This window comes from Lepisosteus platostomus, chromosome 6 (genome assembly GCF_059453375.1).
Source record: "Lepisosteus platostomus isolate fLepPlt1 chromosome 6, fLepPlt1.hap1, whole genome shotgun sequence".
Classification (NCBI taxonomy): domain Eukaryota; kingdom Metazoa; phylum Chordata; class Actinopteri; order Semionotiformes; family Lepisosteidae; genus Lepisosteus; species Lepisosteus platostomus.
Genome location: NC_142616.1, coordinates 39,286,668 through 39,302,139, shown reverse-complemented (window position 1 = coordinate 39,302,139; position 15,472 = coordinate 39,286,668). Strand labels below are relative to the sequence as shown.

The following is a 15,472-nucleotide window of genomic DNA, read 5'->3' as shown; positions in this document are numbered from 1 at the left end:
GCCGACTCTGAAATCAGCCAGCTTCAAAGAGAGCAGCATCATGTATAAACCATAACGTGGGTACGCGGTGGCTTGAAAAAAAAAATTGGATCCTGGAATAGAAGAAATGTAACAAGAGCACAGGGAGAATGAGGCATAATGACGGACCTACTGCAGCTCAAAGGGGGTTGTGCTGCAGGAAGACGCATCCCCACAGCTCGTGCATAAAATAAAGGCAGGCAGATGACACGCCGCTAACAGGAGCATGTCAGTGATGAAGCAATAGTGCCGGGGTGGGAGAAAGGGAAAACAAAACCCTAGAGAGTGCCGGGGAACAAAAAATAGTTGTTCCTAGCAAGTTTAGGTTCATCATTATATTCTGGCTTGGAGCCATGCAGCCAGACAGTGATGAATAATGAGCTGTTTAGAATTTTTTCATTCTTCCCCTTGAATTTGTATACAGCCATGTAGCTGACGGTTATTTCACTCGTGAGGTGATCTGTAGCGAGGGCTTCTATATACTTTCTTTTCTGTGATTAAGTGAAAGGATCCTTGAATAATAACAATAATAATCATAAAAATAATAGGGAAGGACGAGGTGATTTGGTAGGGGCAGAACAAACACCACCTCGACTTCTGAAGATATTCCAATGCAGATTGGATTGAAATTCAGCCCTGCCATGCATGTGCTGTAGTAGCTCTAGTGTTTGGGTTAACACCTGAGCTCAGTTCAGAGGTGATCTGTCAGTTGTTGTTTTTTAGAGGGAGGTAAACATTTTGACGTTTGTGTTGTGTTTTAAAAAAGTCTGTCAAAGATTAGATTGAAGAAATTTGTTTTTAATGATGTATGTCAGTCTTTGGTTTCTTAGTCTGTGGTTTATCTTCATGAACAGCTTTGTCCTTTCTCTACGGAAAGGACCAAGCATCTATAGCATCTTCACCTGTTAAAGTTTGATGTCCCACACTTCGCATGTGATCCCAATACGATGTCACTTGAGGGCCTGTTGACCTTATATGAGATAGGGATTGACCCAGCCTTTATTCTGTCTTACCATCCTAGTTCTTACCCCAAGTGCATCATAATCACCGAGCTCAATTGAGCTCAGACAGTGTCCCCAGAGAGGAATTTACATATTTATGCAGTTGCACGTCTAGGCAGGACTCCCCTTTATCAATGGCATTGACAACAAAATCCAAGCAGCAAGTCAGCTCGCTTATATTGGCCTCCCAGAGTTCAAAGCCAAGAAAATGACATTTTTCACATCATCTGGCAACATTTACACTGTAATACTAACAGTCTGTAACAATGTTTCGTTATAGATCCCTTTTATTGATTTTGTGGTACTGCTATTGAGAACTCGGATATTGATGATTAAACTGGGTCCTCCTTGTTTCCGTTACACATTTTGCCTCAGTGCAGTGTACAGCTGCAGTTCTTTGACAATGATACATAATTGTAAAGCCTGTGGAATATAACTTTTGTACAAAATAGGCAATTTTAAGAACAGCTGCAAACCTTTCTGGGAGTTCTGTAAAGGCATTCCTTTTTGTTTTTGCATTCCAGAAAGGTGCCCTAACTTAAATATTTTTAGATGAGAGAAAGAAACACAGAAATCTCTCACAGAAAAGTTGTTTTGCAAAAAATATATCTTAAGGAGAGTTATTTAATGTCAATACACTATTGCATTTCGTGGAACTGTAGCAATGGTCGATCATTTTTAAAATGTGACAAATCTGTGTACTGATATTGAGGCTTGTCTTTTCGACACGAGCGTATTGAGTCATCAGATACTGTACTTTTAGTTCACACACGCAGGCTACACGTAACCCCTTAATGCCTTGCTTTTAAATGTCAGCTGTCTAGAGTTTGTACTGTATTTTAGAGCTATGAGTCTCACATTACTGGGAGGGGTACAGGAAATGCACTACTGTGAGATCAGAAGAAATTGTCAAGGCTACAAATCCTAGGTGAAGCAAAGTTCTGTTTATTCTGTGTGCAGTAACTACAATTGTTTTCCTTCTAGCGCAATTCTGCTAATGTGGGAGTGTCACTGTCACACTGTGTCACTTGTAATTAACGGAGACACTGAGAGTGTAGTGACAACATTATGAGATTCATTAAGTTTAATTCTTCCTTGATTGATTAGTGGTGACAGCTTGCATATGCTCGCTCCACTCTCAGCAAAGTGTATTAAAATTGTCTGCGCATTTTTTCGTTCATTTTTATTCTGACTATTTACACAGTTTTCTCTCCTCCAGGTTTCCCCCACACATGGTCCCTCCACACCACAGTTTACACACTACAGGAATTCCTCATCCGGCTATTGTCACACCCAGCGTCAAACAAGAGTCTTCCCAGAGTGACATTGGCTCTCTAAATAGTTCGTAAGTACTCCTTTAGTATTCTCTTGCTTCTCTTTCTGCTGACTATAATTTCTATACATTGTGTAATTTAGAGTGCTCTAAAGAAGTAAATATAAGCCTTCCCAGAGGTGTTCAGGAGAATGTAAATTTACTTAAGAAAATAAAAGGTGAAATAAATAATTGGTACTTCTTGTTTAAAATGCATTTTTTTAACTAAAATCACCCTGTGGCACATACTTAGTCTTGAAAGAAGGTTGTTTTTATTAAAACAAAAAAAATGAATCCAGTAGTTGCTGGAAATACAATGAAAAATACTAAGCTGTGTTTATTCTTTCTTGGGTGATGTCTGTGTACATATTTGAATGTCAAGAAAAGAAATAGGTGCCTCAGAATGTTATGTCTTCACAGCCTTAAAACTGATGAATATGATGTTATTCTTCTCCTGAAATAAAACTCAAAAACGGTGTCTTTTCACTGAGTCTCCCCCCTCCCCTTCTTTTCACCCCCAGAAAACATCAGGATTCAAAAAAGGAGGAAGAGAAGAAGAAGCAGCCTCACATAAAGAAACCTTTGAATGCATTTATGTTGTATATGAAGGAAATGCGAGCGAAAGTAGTAGCAGAGTGCACGTTGAAAGAAAGCGCAGCTATCAATCAAATTCTTGGCCGGCGGGTAGGAAGACCTATTCTTTCCGTATTAACATTGGTGGTCCATGTGTAAAACGAAGAATTGATATTATCTTCAATGTAGAATTTGCATAAGGTGTTGGGAACTCTGTAGGTGGCACGCTGACTCCTAAGATGCCTTGGACTGTTTTGTCTTCTTCACCCACGCATTTAAGCGGAAATAGTATGATAGCCTTCAGTAGTGCCAGAACGTTTTTTTTGTCTTTATTGCTGTAGTAGTGAGTTTGTTCAACTGCTTGAGAAGTTTTTTTTGAGACAGCTTTATGGCTTTGTAACAAAATGCATTGCTATATCTTTCCCTGATCATTAATGTTAACATCACACTTTTATTTCCATAAATGTATTCTCTGTTATTAGTTGTATTTAGCAGAGATACCTCTACCTAAAGCAATTTACAGAGACACCTGTACATCAGCATCCACTATGGCTATAGGCCTTTGGTTGTAGCAATAAGAACGTTGATTAATTGGCTCAAGAGACAGTAAACCTAGCTTCTTAAGTCAATACTAGCTTTTCATAGGTTTGAAATTGTTGTATGGTATATTTATATAAAGTTTATTATAGATCTCAGCTCATGATTTTCTCTGTTTGAGCTTTCATGAATCTGTAGTAATCTGGTTGTGGGCCTTTTTTTATCTTTTGTCAGTGGCATGCTCTATCTAGGGAAGAACAAGCAAAGTACTATGAGCTGGCAAGAAAAGAACGGCAACTTCACATGCAGTTGTACCCGGGCTGGTCAGCACGAGACAACTATGTGAGTTTTTAAGTTTTCAACAAGGAATAAAAACTGACTTAACTTGCTTGCTACTCCATGAAAATGGTTATAGAACTCAACTCTTTTCAGGCTCCTTTTTGTCTGGTAGTACAGTGCTGTTTATCAGGACTCCTCCTTTCAGCATGTTTTTTTGGTAACTTCACAACTTGCGATGTTTTACCTCAGATGGAATGAAACGCAAATATTTAGTTGTTAAGTGCACTCCAGGTAAACTGTTGCAATGTCCATTTATCCACTGTCAGAAAATCTTTGAATGGTTAAAGCAAACCACAGCCTATCCCAGGGCTCAAAACAGGATTACACCCTGGAAGAGACACTGTTCCATTGCAGGGCACTCATACAAAAACACACAAGGACGGTGTAGAAACACCATTCAGCCTAGCCAGAGGAAATTGCAACACTCCACAAAGACAGTACATGTAAATTCCACATAGGAAGCAGTCAGGAATCAAAAGCAGGACTCAAGAGTTGCAAGGAAGAACTGCTAACTGCCATACCACCTTGTTGTAATGTACCTATAGACAGTATTAGAGTATATCCCCTTTTTGCACTGTTCTTTATGCCCTGATTAAGAAATGACGACACTATATCTAAAGTATGTTAGAAAATGTGTTGTGTGCTAGTGCAAAAGAAATGTATGCACATAAAATAACACTTGAGTTTGTTGCCCTTAAAGATATCGCCACTGTGTTTAATGGCAGTAAATCCAAGTATCTATTTTTGTGTGAATACCTTGCTTTTCAAAGGAAAAGGAAAGCTCCGGTAGTGTTTCTGGGAGGTGTTCTGCACCATAAATGTCACTTAGGCTATCCTGAGCCTACCCATCCACCATAAGTACTGTCTTGTGGCCGTGGAAGAAAAGACTTGACAAAGCACCAAACTGATCAATATGGAGCCTTGTAACAAATCTGTTAACATTCCAGCAGCCGGATCAGGTCTGGAATGGTCGCCAGAATGATCGCTTCTACATAGCAGCAACTATACCTGCTCACACAATAAACACATAATTATAAACGCAACCCAAATCATAATAATAATAATAATAATATCTATATTCAGCATCCATCACCCACACATATGGTTATAAAACTCTCTTAAATATTGGCCAGCGGTGTTAATCTTTGCTGAATCCTGGTTGAGTTGTCTCATATAATGACATTGGAGCACATGTGTACAGGAGAGATTGTGAAATATTTGTTCATGCTGTGAGCCTTCAGACCCAGGTCATAGTGAGCAGTAGATAAAGTAGAAAGAGCAAAAGACAGAAATAATGTCCAAAGAAAATGTTCTTTTGTGGCTGTACAGGGCTCTGGGCTCTAGTAGAATGTGGTCTCTGTCTTTTGTTTCATGTCTATTTTTCTGCAAAATAATAACTAAGGTTTCTATGTTTCTTTTTTTTGACTGGAAATCAACAGGGGAAAAAGAAGAAGAGAAAAAGGGATAAACAACCAGGAGAGACCAATGGTAAGTGAGCAGCAATTATCTCTTATAATAGAGGATACCCATCATGTGTCAGACTTGTGACATCTCTAAGAGTGCAGCTTTTGCCTGGCACATTTGTATGTGGTTTGCTGTCTAGCACAACATTTAGCTGTTGTTATGTACTGCCTGTTACTGTGCTCTGTTAAATGCAGATAACAAATTGCCAATGCATGAACCCAACATTGTGATGATTATGGTTTTTTAATAGTTGTTGAAGTCCCAGTTTCAAGAGCAATTAACTGCCAGTGTTAAAGTTAATGCCTGTGCCTTGGTTATCAATTTGCTTAACTTGTGTTGAGAATATTAACGTGGGCTGTACCTGTCTGTTCTGATGCATGCTTTTAAAAAAATCACCCCCCATCTTAAATTAAGGAGGTTTGCTTCTTTTGTTTTGTTTATTTTTTATCCATTTTGTGCGTTGGACAAATACTGCATAGTTAACCTGTTATTGCAGCCAATATCAGTCTAGATCATTTTTTGAAGGCCTTTTATCTGTTCTTTTTTTTCAGAACACAGGGAATATTTTCCAAACCCTTGCCTTTCACTTCCTCCGATTACAGGTGCTAATGTCATTTTGAGTCCTTAAAGTACTAACTTTTGTTTTTTTCCCCTTTTTATTTACTTATTTTTCTTTTATTTCATTTTTTTCCACATGTGTAATACTGCAAAGTCGTTTGCAAAAATGCTAATCAGTAACGTGGACGTGTTTATTTTTTGGAGCGTTTGTTTTAATTGGTTGATTTCTTTCTTTTATGTTCATAACACAAAAGTATGTTTTTATAATGATGCTTCTTTGTATAAAACAATACATTATTTAACAACATTCCCCATTTGGCAAATTGAATATGCAGTATGTTTTAAAGCGACTGTTTCAAAGAAATCTGCAGAAAATAACCCAAAAGTAAACCTCCTTAATCTAATTGCTTAGTAGCTATGCTTGTCCTTTTTTTATAAGCATGAATATGCAGTTAACCTGCCTTGCTCTTTCTGCACAACCTTTCCACCTAAAAAATACTGTATTGATTTTGATCTAATTCTTGCTAGCTCAATGCCTAGTGTTTTCCCTCACTGGGACTAACAAGTGCTATTCTGCAGTCTGCTTACTCCTACTACTGAACTATCTCTTTTTTTTAAACGTAGAACTAAAAATCATGTATATTGCAGAAAAGTAATCAAAGCTGCAATCTCCCATGATGTTGTTTTCCTAATTTAACAAACTCACTTTTAAGATACGACCTTAAAACAGAAATGGATGGCTCTCATTAATGAGAGAGACCCCGGCCACATCTTTCTTCTCTTGATTTGCTAACGGCTGAATTAACACTTAACGTTTCTCTTTCTACTTGTGAAACGGCAGTCCTTTAGAAAAGGGATACTGCAGCTTTAATTGCCACGTTTACTCTTTGTTCTTTTTTTTTTACCTTTTTTGCATCCATTTTTTTTTCTATTTACGTAATTGGTATCAAGCAGATTCATTTATTCCCTTTATTTTTTTTATTTCTTTCTTTCTCTTCCCTCTCTGCTCGCTTCTTTCTCCAATTCGTTCAGACCTGAGCGCTCCTAAGAAATGCCGAGCGCGCTTTGGCCTTGATCAGCAGAATAACTGGTGCGGCCCTTGCAGGTGTGTATAGTGTTCCCGGACTTGCTATGGCTGTGGTTGCAGCTGGTTTTGAAATTGGTACTTTCTCCTTTTTTCCAGCTATCGCATCTATGTTTTCTTCTGTGGTTAAATTCCGCCCCCGTTTCCTTGCCAACCTCCCCTTCTCCCCTGCCTCTGTGAGCTATTGGTGAGCCGGGTACAGACCCCAAAGACTATGCCCAAACAATATTTCTGCAGCTGCTTCTGTAATCTGCACAGGCATTGTTTTTTTCTTGTCGTTGTTTCGAGTTGCAGGTCTCATGTCACGTGTGCGTGTGCGTTTTCTGGGCAACGCATACCAAAAGCCAGAAACGAACTTAAATTGGAAGCTTTTCTGTTGCCAGATGCTTTTGGTATTGTTCAAAAATATAAATGAAAATTGGATGAAACAGTCTACGACAGTGTGGAGTTACCTGCATTGGTGATGATATGAACAAATCGACCGTTTAGGTGTTCACTGTGTTTGCTTGGTTGGGAGGGCGAGGGAATGTTTGGAAAACTGGTAAGGGGAGATTACCAATTACTACAGCTGAAACCCTAGCTCTAGCTAGATGCCATATCCAATGACCAGTGTCCACTTTGTTTTCTTTTCTGTTTTATTTTTGTGTTTACCTTTGGCTAACAGATGCAAATACCCCAAAGAAGTGTCGTGCATTGTTCGGGCTTGACCAACAGAGTTTATGGTGCAAACCATGCAGGTATATTCCCAATAGTAACTTTTGGGGATGAGACTGAACAAAATGAAACCAGCAGTATTCCTCTTATGTGTGCTTTTTGTCTTCCCTATGCAAATAAACTCTCTAACACGCTGTGATCCCTTTGCTAAAATGAAACCTAATGCTGTAACACAGCAATTAAATGTTCTCTTAAAGAAACGTTCTGTGGCAGAAACTGGCTTTGTATGTAGCAAATTTATGATTAATTATATCCAGAAGTTATTGAGAAAATACGCTGTACTATGATGATTTTCAAAGATACATTGATGGCTGATGAGTTTTGGTGTTAAATGCACAGTATAAACTGAAATACATATTGTAGACCGTTTGTTCGTAATATTAACACAATTATGTTTATTTATTTATTTGTTTCCTTCTGATGTATTTAAAATAACCTTATATATAGAACCTTGATATTCCATAATTATAATCTCACTAAATATATCTATGTTTAGTTTTATATTAATTAAGAAAACATACATGTTTAAATATATCATTGGTAAAAATAATAAATAGATTACATAGTCTCAGTGACACAGACTATTTTCTATACTTCTAGCCCACAACCCACTTTCTGCTACAGGTCTAATGCAGTATCTGCTTATTCTGTGTCCCATTTCTGAGCCATTGATTAGCCTTTCTCATTTTGCAATTGCTTTTTTGGTGGAGGGACCAGAGTGGTTTGTCCTTCTTTGCACACCCTTTCCCTAATAATGTTACTTAGTTCAAATCTGTTGTTTCTTTGTTCTGACACAAGCAGTCTTTGAATTTGGAATATTTTCATGGTAGGTATTTGTTTCTGCTAAGTAATACCCTTCTCTGTGTAACGCTTGCTCTGTCCTCCACTCATTGTGTCGTCCTGTCTCGTGGAACTGCTTGTACTTTGCTTTAGCAAGAGCGAAGCATGAATTATCACTGTCATTCCATTGTTATTTTTAAGCATTTAAAGCATTCACAAGTTTGTTTTTTTTCCATTCCTTTAAGAAGAAAATGAGAAGCACTGATGCAACACAAATGAAAGGGCTTAGCCTGTATTATGCATCATCAGTGGAACATAACTGAAGTTCCAGCACATTTTAGGATAAAGTTCTTGGTTGTTTCTACGATACACATTGATGAAAGATGGTCTTTAGTAAACAATCATATTGTAACCAACCTGTTCCAGGTTTTATATAAACTTGATTTAAAAAAAAAAGAAGTATTAAATAAAGTGGAGCAACACCTCAGATTTTTTTCACTTCTTAAATACATATTAGTAATCTTAATAAAAGTCTGTCTGAGTAGGCACTCTCCATACTTAGCAGTGGCTTCCCATACAGTATCTGTAGGCTTTAAATTAGCTGTCTGGGAGCCTTAGTGAGGTGACTCAGTGAAGTCAGTTTTCCTTAAGTTTTATTTCAAGTCCTTAAAAAGCCCAGTTTTGGAGTAGGGTTATGAAACCCAGTTTTTGGAGGGATGATATCTTCTGCTTCTTCTTTCATCCTGAGCAGTCTGTTAAACAATTAACTTTATTATTTTTGTAGACACATCTAGGGTGTTTCTTAAGATATTTTGCAATTGATTATGCAAACCATTCACGTCATTAAAAATACTGTTACCTCTAAAACCCGCCAGAACCTGGATAGAAGTATTTGAGTTATGCATTTAATTACACAATTCGACCAACTACATAACTGAAAGCTCAGGTTGATCAAAAATCTGAAGACATTAAGTCCTTCCGATAATTGAATTTGACACCTTCTGTGTTAAAGGCTAAGACTTAAGAGTACACATTTTGAAAAATGAGATGCATAGCCTCCAATTTAATCCTCATCACACTACTGAAAACTCCTTTGATCTGCTAAAAAAAAAACGACTTTTATTTTGCAAGTGAAGCAGTCTGGAAAAAAACATACCAGAAGGGCACAATAGGAACATAGGATAAATACAGGAAACCGGGCTTGTATTTGGAGTGAGACTTACCACTCAATGAAGGGATATTAACACTTTTTTGTGTTATTTCCTCTGATAGTCATACTCTACTATAATCTAACTTTTAGAGGGCCCTCCCCGTCTCTCTCTTAACTACTTAACCAATGGTGTTAGCTTCCTAGCCTATGCCAGGATAGAGTGAATAACATGCAGACTAGCCACTGCTCATTATATTGATTGAAACATTTCAGCACAGTGATTAAATATTAAGATGGCAAGTCACGTTCCTTAGTTTCACTTTCACTGCCTCATTCTTCTTTATTAGTGCATGTGAGCTTCTTTTCTTACCTTTCTTACCTATCACTTGTGTTTTGTCCCCTTGCATGCGCAGTATCTGACATTCTAACTGTGCCTCAGTTGTTAATCATCTCAGTGAGCAACATGAAATGATTGACCTTTCACATCTGGCAGGTTTTTGTTATTCATGTACAGTGTGATTTCTGTTGAGAATAACCATGTTTAGTACTAAAAATACACATTGTCTTGCCTTTATTCTGTTGTAGAATGCAAGTATATGAATAAATAGGAAGCTTATTGTAGGGTTGACCTTGGTTGAAGTGAGAAAAGTACAAAAAAGAAAGTCTTATTAGTCATGAGTGGTGTTGAAAAGGAATTATGCCATCCACAATCTCCCCAGCCTTTTGCTATAATTTAAAAAAACATGTAGCATTTAATGGAAAATGTTTTTTAATTCACACATACACATTTCTATGGAGTAGTGTACTAAAATAATCTGCTTTATAGATGATGCATTCAGCTGAGACATCATAGTTGTTTAAAGAGTATATACTGTAAAGGAGACCTAAGGAATATAGACATCATTTTATTCATTTCAAGGCATAACAAAACAAAGGCTTTTAAGTAAGTATTGTTTAATCCCCTTGCCTGAGGAATGATAATTTTCCAGTCCCCAAACCATACTTGGATCTGAATTGTTTCAGCTTGCGAAAGCTTCCCTGAACTTGTGAAAAATGGGACAAGATTTAGACCTTTTCTGACTTTAATAGAAAAACGTTCCCAGGGAGACAGTCAGTTATTAACTATGCTTTCTCCTACAAGTCCTCTGGTGGATAATCTTTATGCCGTCAGACTCAGTCAAGTAAGGGGTCTTGTTCATGTTTTAAAGGCTACAAGGAGGTAAAAAGGTTTGCTCAGTTGAGCTGCAGTATTGCGAATCCTGTATTTGGCATAATTCCTCTCATAGACCACTATTGCCAGTTCATGGGTGAAATGAGAGGGAACAATTGGTTATATTAAATATGAAATAGATTACATTATTTACAGGAATTTTACTGGCACATATTCTTGTTTTAGACTGAATTGCTTTGTACTTTTCATTTGGCTGTAGTCAGATTATTTTATTGGGATTTGTCAGAGCACATCAAATTGATACATTAGCTCTTTGTTGTTTTTTTGTTTGCTTTGTTTTTAATGTGGCATGTCGTGTAATTCTTTACTTGCACACATTTTGTTGTTGTTTTTTCCTTCTTTTCCCTGTGTACTCTTTCTCTTTCAGCTCTTCACTCACCTTGTTCATGAGAGAAAGCATGAAACACTTTTTTTTAGTTTAGCATGTACTGACACTGCAGGCTTATGTGGCTTTAACAGAACCGCCTCCCAACACGACTTTCTCTATCTCTCTCTCTGTGTCTCACTCTGGTCTGAGAACTGAATGCTTGTTGGCAGAACCTGCGTGGGTACAGGCAGGGGTATGACTTGCGGAACGATTCTTACCCGAGTATTTTAAATGAATTCCAAACAATTACACAATTTTGTTTTTCCTCAGCAGAAATGTTTTTATTACGATCAATATCAAATAAACAGGGACAGAATGGGAAATGGATCGCAGCACTTAACATCATAAGTCGAAAGTTTTATTACTAAATATGAGTTTATGGTGGAATCTGATACTAAGAGCCATGCTGAAAAGGAGCTATAGTGAGTGTAGATGAAAATTGAAGGAAGATGCTCAGGAGGGTTATAGGCAGAAAGTGTGTGTGTGTGTGTGTGGGGGGGGGGGGTCTAGTAGGCTGCTTGGAATGTGCCATCTTAAGGGACTTGTCTTGGCTTCTGAAATCTTAATTCTCTTTAACTCAAGACCAGACATTACGAAGGAAGGGGTTTTGAAGAGGTTCTCTTGTTGCTGCTGTTCCTCAAGCTCAGCTCATTTCCCCTCTAAAGTAGGAAAGGGCTTTGTGAGCTTGGGCTGGAGGGAACTCTCCAGCCATTCTAGACAGGCCTGGCTTGGCGGCTCCAGCCACCTCTGAGAAATACCGATTAGACATGCAGGGTAAAGAAGGCCGAGCTGCATCCGACACCGTGGAGATTCTGTGAGACCCAACGCTTGTTTCTCTGACGAGCTTCAGCAGCTCTAGGCATGTTAGATGAGGAGATCGTGACCCGGCAGTTACTGGAGCAAAACGGAAATGTGGCAGAGCGACGCCACTTTTCACCAGTACAGACATATCTTTGGGGCAGATCATGTGTATCATGTTGTGGTTAAGCTAACTGAGGCCGCCCCCTTCCCACCCCCCTCTCCAAACCTCGCATCTAACAGAGATAAAGAAAAAAGAAGAAAGCTGCAACTTAACCCGTTGTGCAAGGCAATACGCAGTAGACCCCCTCATATCCATAGATATTGCTGGTTGGATAAATCTTTAGCCTATTTCACAATACACGAGTGTAGTTTCTTGTCAACGTTGCCGTCTGCATCATGAGCAGAGCAACTTAAGTCCTCAAACCAAATGAAAATCTATGTTACCAAACCCTTAATTATGTTATTTCAGACTCACAGCCTGCAGGCCATAGAACCAGTTATTCTCGTTCTTGTGCAATTTATCTCCATTTATGTTTGCCCTTCTTCATTTCTTCTTTCACGCTTTTCTTCACTCTTGTCTTCTCTCAATTTGATGTGTTTGCTGACAGACAAAGGGAGTTGTCCAGTTTTAATGACCTATTTTATGAAATGCCAACAAACTAAACCTAACTTTTGAGCGTAGTTAATTAGTAGTGTGTCATATGAAAAAATAGATGTGGAAAACCTGAGACTAGCATGATTGAGCCCAGATTTTTTTTGCATTCTTTAACCTGTGGCAACATGGATGTTAAGCAGACAGCTAGCTGTCCTACAGAGTGCCTCTGCCATCTTGTTTACAGTTAACTGTTTTCCTATTTCTAGGAGAAAAAAAAAGTGCATTCGCTACATACAAGGTGAAGGCAGCTGCGCCAGTCCACCCTCTTCAGATGGAAGCTTATTAGATTCTCCTCCTTCCTCTCCCTCTTTGATAGCCTCCCCTTCAAAAGACTCAAAACCACAGACTGAACAAATGCAACCTCTCTCACTGACTATGAAACCCGATCCTTTGGCTCACCTAACAATGCCATCACCGTTAGCTTTGTTGGAAAATTCGGCTGGCAAATCAGGCACCCAGAACGGGGCATTGGAACACCAAGCTGTTACTTCCCAACAGTCTGGATCTTCATCGCTGGCAAGACCTTCTACGTCCTTGTTGCATTCCCATAATCCTCTCTCTGGGACACAGCCCCAGCCTCTTTCGCTCGTAACCAAGTCTATAGAATAGCCCTGTTTAGCTTTAGTCTTTATTGTCTTCGCCTTTTGTAATTTTCCTTCTCTTGTTTTTTTTTTGTTTCAACTTTTGTGCCATATGGCTATGAATTAGTTTGTTTTATCGAGTTCATTGGTCAATATTTGACCCATCATTATTTCAGAAACAAAAAAAAGAATTGTAGATTATAAGCTTTGTGATTTTGCCAAAATTTTTATCGACAACTGTTTGAGGTCTTTTTAGTGTTTAAAAAGAAAACAAAAAATGCATAATTGTTATGTAGTTCCAATAGATAGATACATCTCAAAGACTGATATAAAATAATAATAAGAATCAAAAAACAATAAAAAAATATTACGTTAGCCCTGTCCGAAGGAGTTGGTTCTTCTTTATTATTTGTATTAAATACGAGCTTGCGAACCAATCATTTTACATCTGTTCATATCTTGAGGGCACAATGAATGCAGTGCCATTTCTTCAATTGTGCGGAACAACTTTTATCGTGATGTTATTTGTTATTGTTTAAATGTACAGAAATATTTTTTTTGGGGCGGGGGGGTACTGTGTTAATATGCATTGTTCCATGGCGTTGATGTTTCTGTGGGAGTTGGGGTTGGGGGTTGAGGGTTGAGTTAACTGGGGGGGGTGGGGGGGACTGAGGTTTTAATACAAAAGAAAATCACAACGCTATAGGACCAGTAGTATTTATTGCTTTAGAGATTGCTTGTATGTTGTCCCTTTTTAAAATATTTTCCTTTCTTAACACATTGTATAAAGATTTTTTTTCGTAGTGTAAGCAACTTATATATATAAAAAAATGATTCATTTGTACAAGGATTTTTAAAAGTTTTATTTTTTCCATTGTTTTCTTCTCAAAGAAATCCAGTTGCCACCAAAAGAACAGTGTAGATGCTTTTGAGGAATAGTTATGTGCACAACATTACTTACAAAAATAAAACTATAAGCCATTATTCAAAAGAAACTTGAATGCGTTAAGGGGAAAGTGTCTTCAAGAGTGGGGAAGAAAAGTCTGAAACCCTCCTTTTTTAATACGCAGTCTTATCTCTGCCAGACTGTAGAATTATGTACAGTTTTCCGTGCCAAACTTGTGATAATTTTCTTCTCCCCAATTTTATGCTGTATTTTTTTTAACCATATTTTGCTGTGACGTTACATAGATTGCTATGTATGTAGTATAAATGTTGCTATAACAGATGTGTTTGGTAGCAGATTGTCAAATAATCAAAATGAACAAAAGACAGAGGTATAAACCCACATGGGCCAAATTATGTATATTAGGTTATTCATAAAAAAAGATTAAATACAAAACACACAAACTGCCACTTTTAAGTACACTACTACATATAGGTAGATAGCAAAAATAGGCATGTTGATGTTGCAAGAGGCTGTAAAAAGCTACAAGAAAATCATCCATTCGGTGCCATTGTAGTTGACATGACGCGACTGTAACCTGTCTCGATTTCTCTCTGGTTTACTAAGATGCTAATGATGACATTTTTTGTGAATAGTTTGAATGTTTCCTAACGGCTGTGATGTTCCTGTTCTATTTTATGCTCTTATTCCCTTTTTTCCCATTTGTTTGTTTTCATTTTTAATGGTTTCAAGACCATTTTTTGTAATGAATAAATGTTTATGCTGTACAGTATCTGTAGCATGCAGTTCTGGATTAATAAAAGCGAGTTAGTATGTGCAGATAATTCATTGTCATTTTTTTGCTTGTTTTTTCGTTCTTCTTTTGCTCTCTTGAGCTGACTTGGTGTGTTTTGAACTAAAGGGTTTTGGTAAAGTTTCGTTAAAAGAATTGAGGTGGGAGGGAATGTCATTTCTAGTTAAAGTGACTGTGTCAGATGTTCCACATTTTATGGTCTGGCCCTTAACAAAAATAAGGAAAAGAGTCTCATTTTATTCCACAAAAACCCAGAAACGCGTTTTAATAAACAGATGTCTAATGTTACAGGCGTAACTAGGGACTGTTTTGCAGCTAAATGTAGCGTGACAAGATAAACCTACAGAAGGGAAGTGCACCAGTTACCAGGTATCGGGGAAGCCGGTTTATTTTGGTTCCTGGGACCACAGAAAATGTGTGTTGCCATTATTAAACTGAATTGTCTGTTCTATAGAAAATGTGAAGCTAAACTACAGGTTACTGGTAGGCAGTAAGGTTTAGAAAAGAGGAGCCCATTCAACCATCAGACGCATTTGGTTGCTACAGGTAAATCAAATCATTCCAACTAAATTACATAATCACTCATGTTTGGTGAATTATATAAGGA

At 37.8% G+C, this 15,472-nt stretch overlaps 1 protein-coding gene across 23 annotated transcripts in view; it reads left to right on the top strand.

Moving 5' to 3' along the window:
• tcf7l2 (transcription factor 7 like 2) overlaps nt 1-14,896 on the top strand; it is a 111,269-nt gene extending 96,373 nt beyond the window's left edge. For 4 of the 23 annotated variants that reach the window (XM_088635798.1, XM_088635802.1, XM_088635784.1 and 1 more), the window contains 7 exons: nt 2,224-2,364; nt 2,853-3,015; nt 3,676-3,783; nt 5,205-5,268; nt 5,796-5,846; nt 6,835-6,907; nt 12,791-14,896. In XM_088635798.1, the coding sequence (XP_088491924.1) occupies nt 2,224-2,364; nt 2,853-3,015; nt 3,676-3,783; nt 5,205-5,268; nt 5,796-5,846; nt 6,835-6,907; nt 12,791-13,193 (1,003 nt within the window). In that variant the 3' untranslated portion in view covers nt 13,194-14,896. Of the gene's footprint in view, nt 1-2,223; nt 2,365-2,852; nt 3,016-3,675; nt 3,784-5,204; nt 5,269-5,795; nt 5,847-6,834; nt 6,912-7,550; nt 7,625-12,790 lie in introns of those variants that run through there. The other 19 variants (XM_088635790.1, XM_088635803.1, XM_088635797.1 and 16 more) reach the window with 15 other exon arrangements.
• Nucleotides 14,897-15,472: the final 576 nt, after the last annotated feature.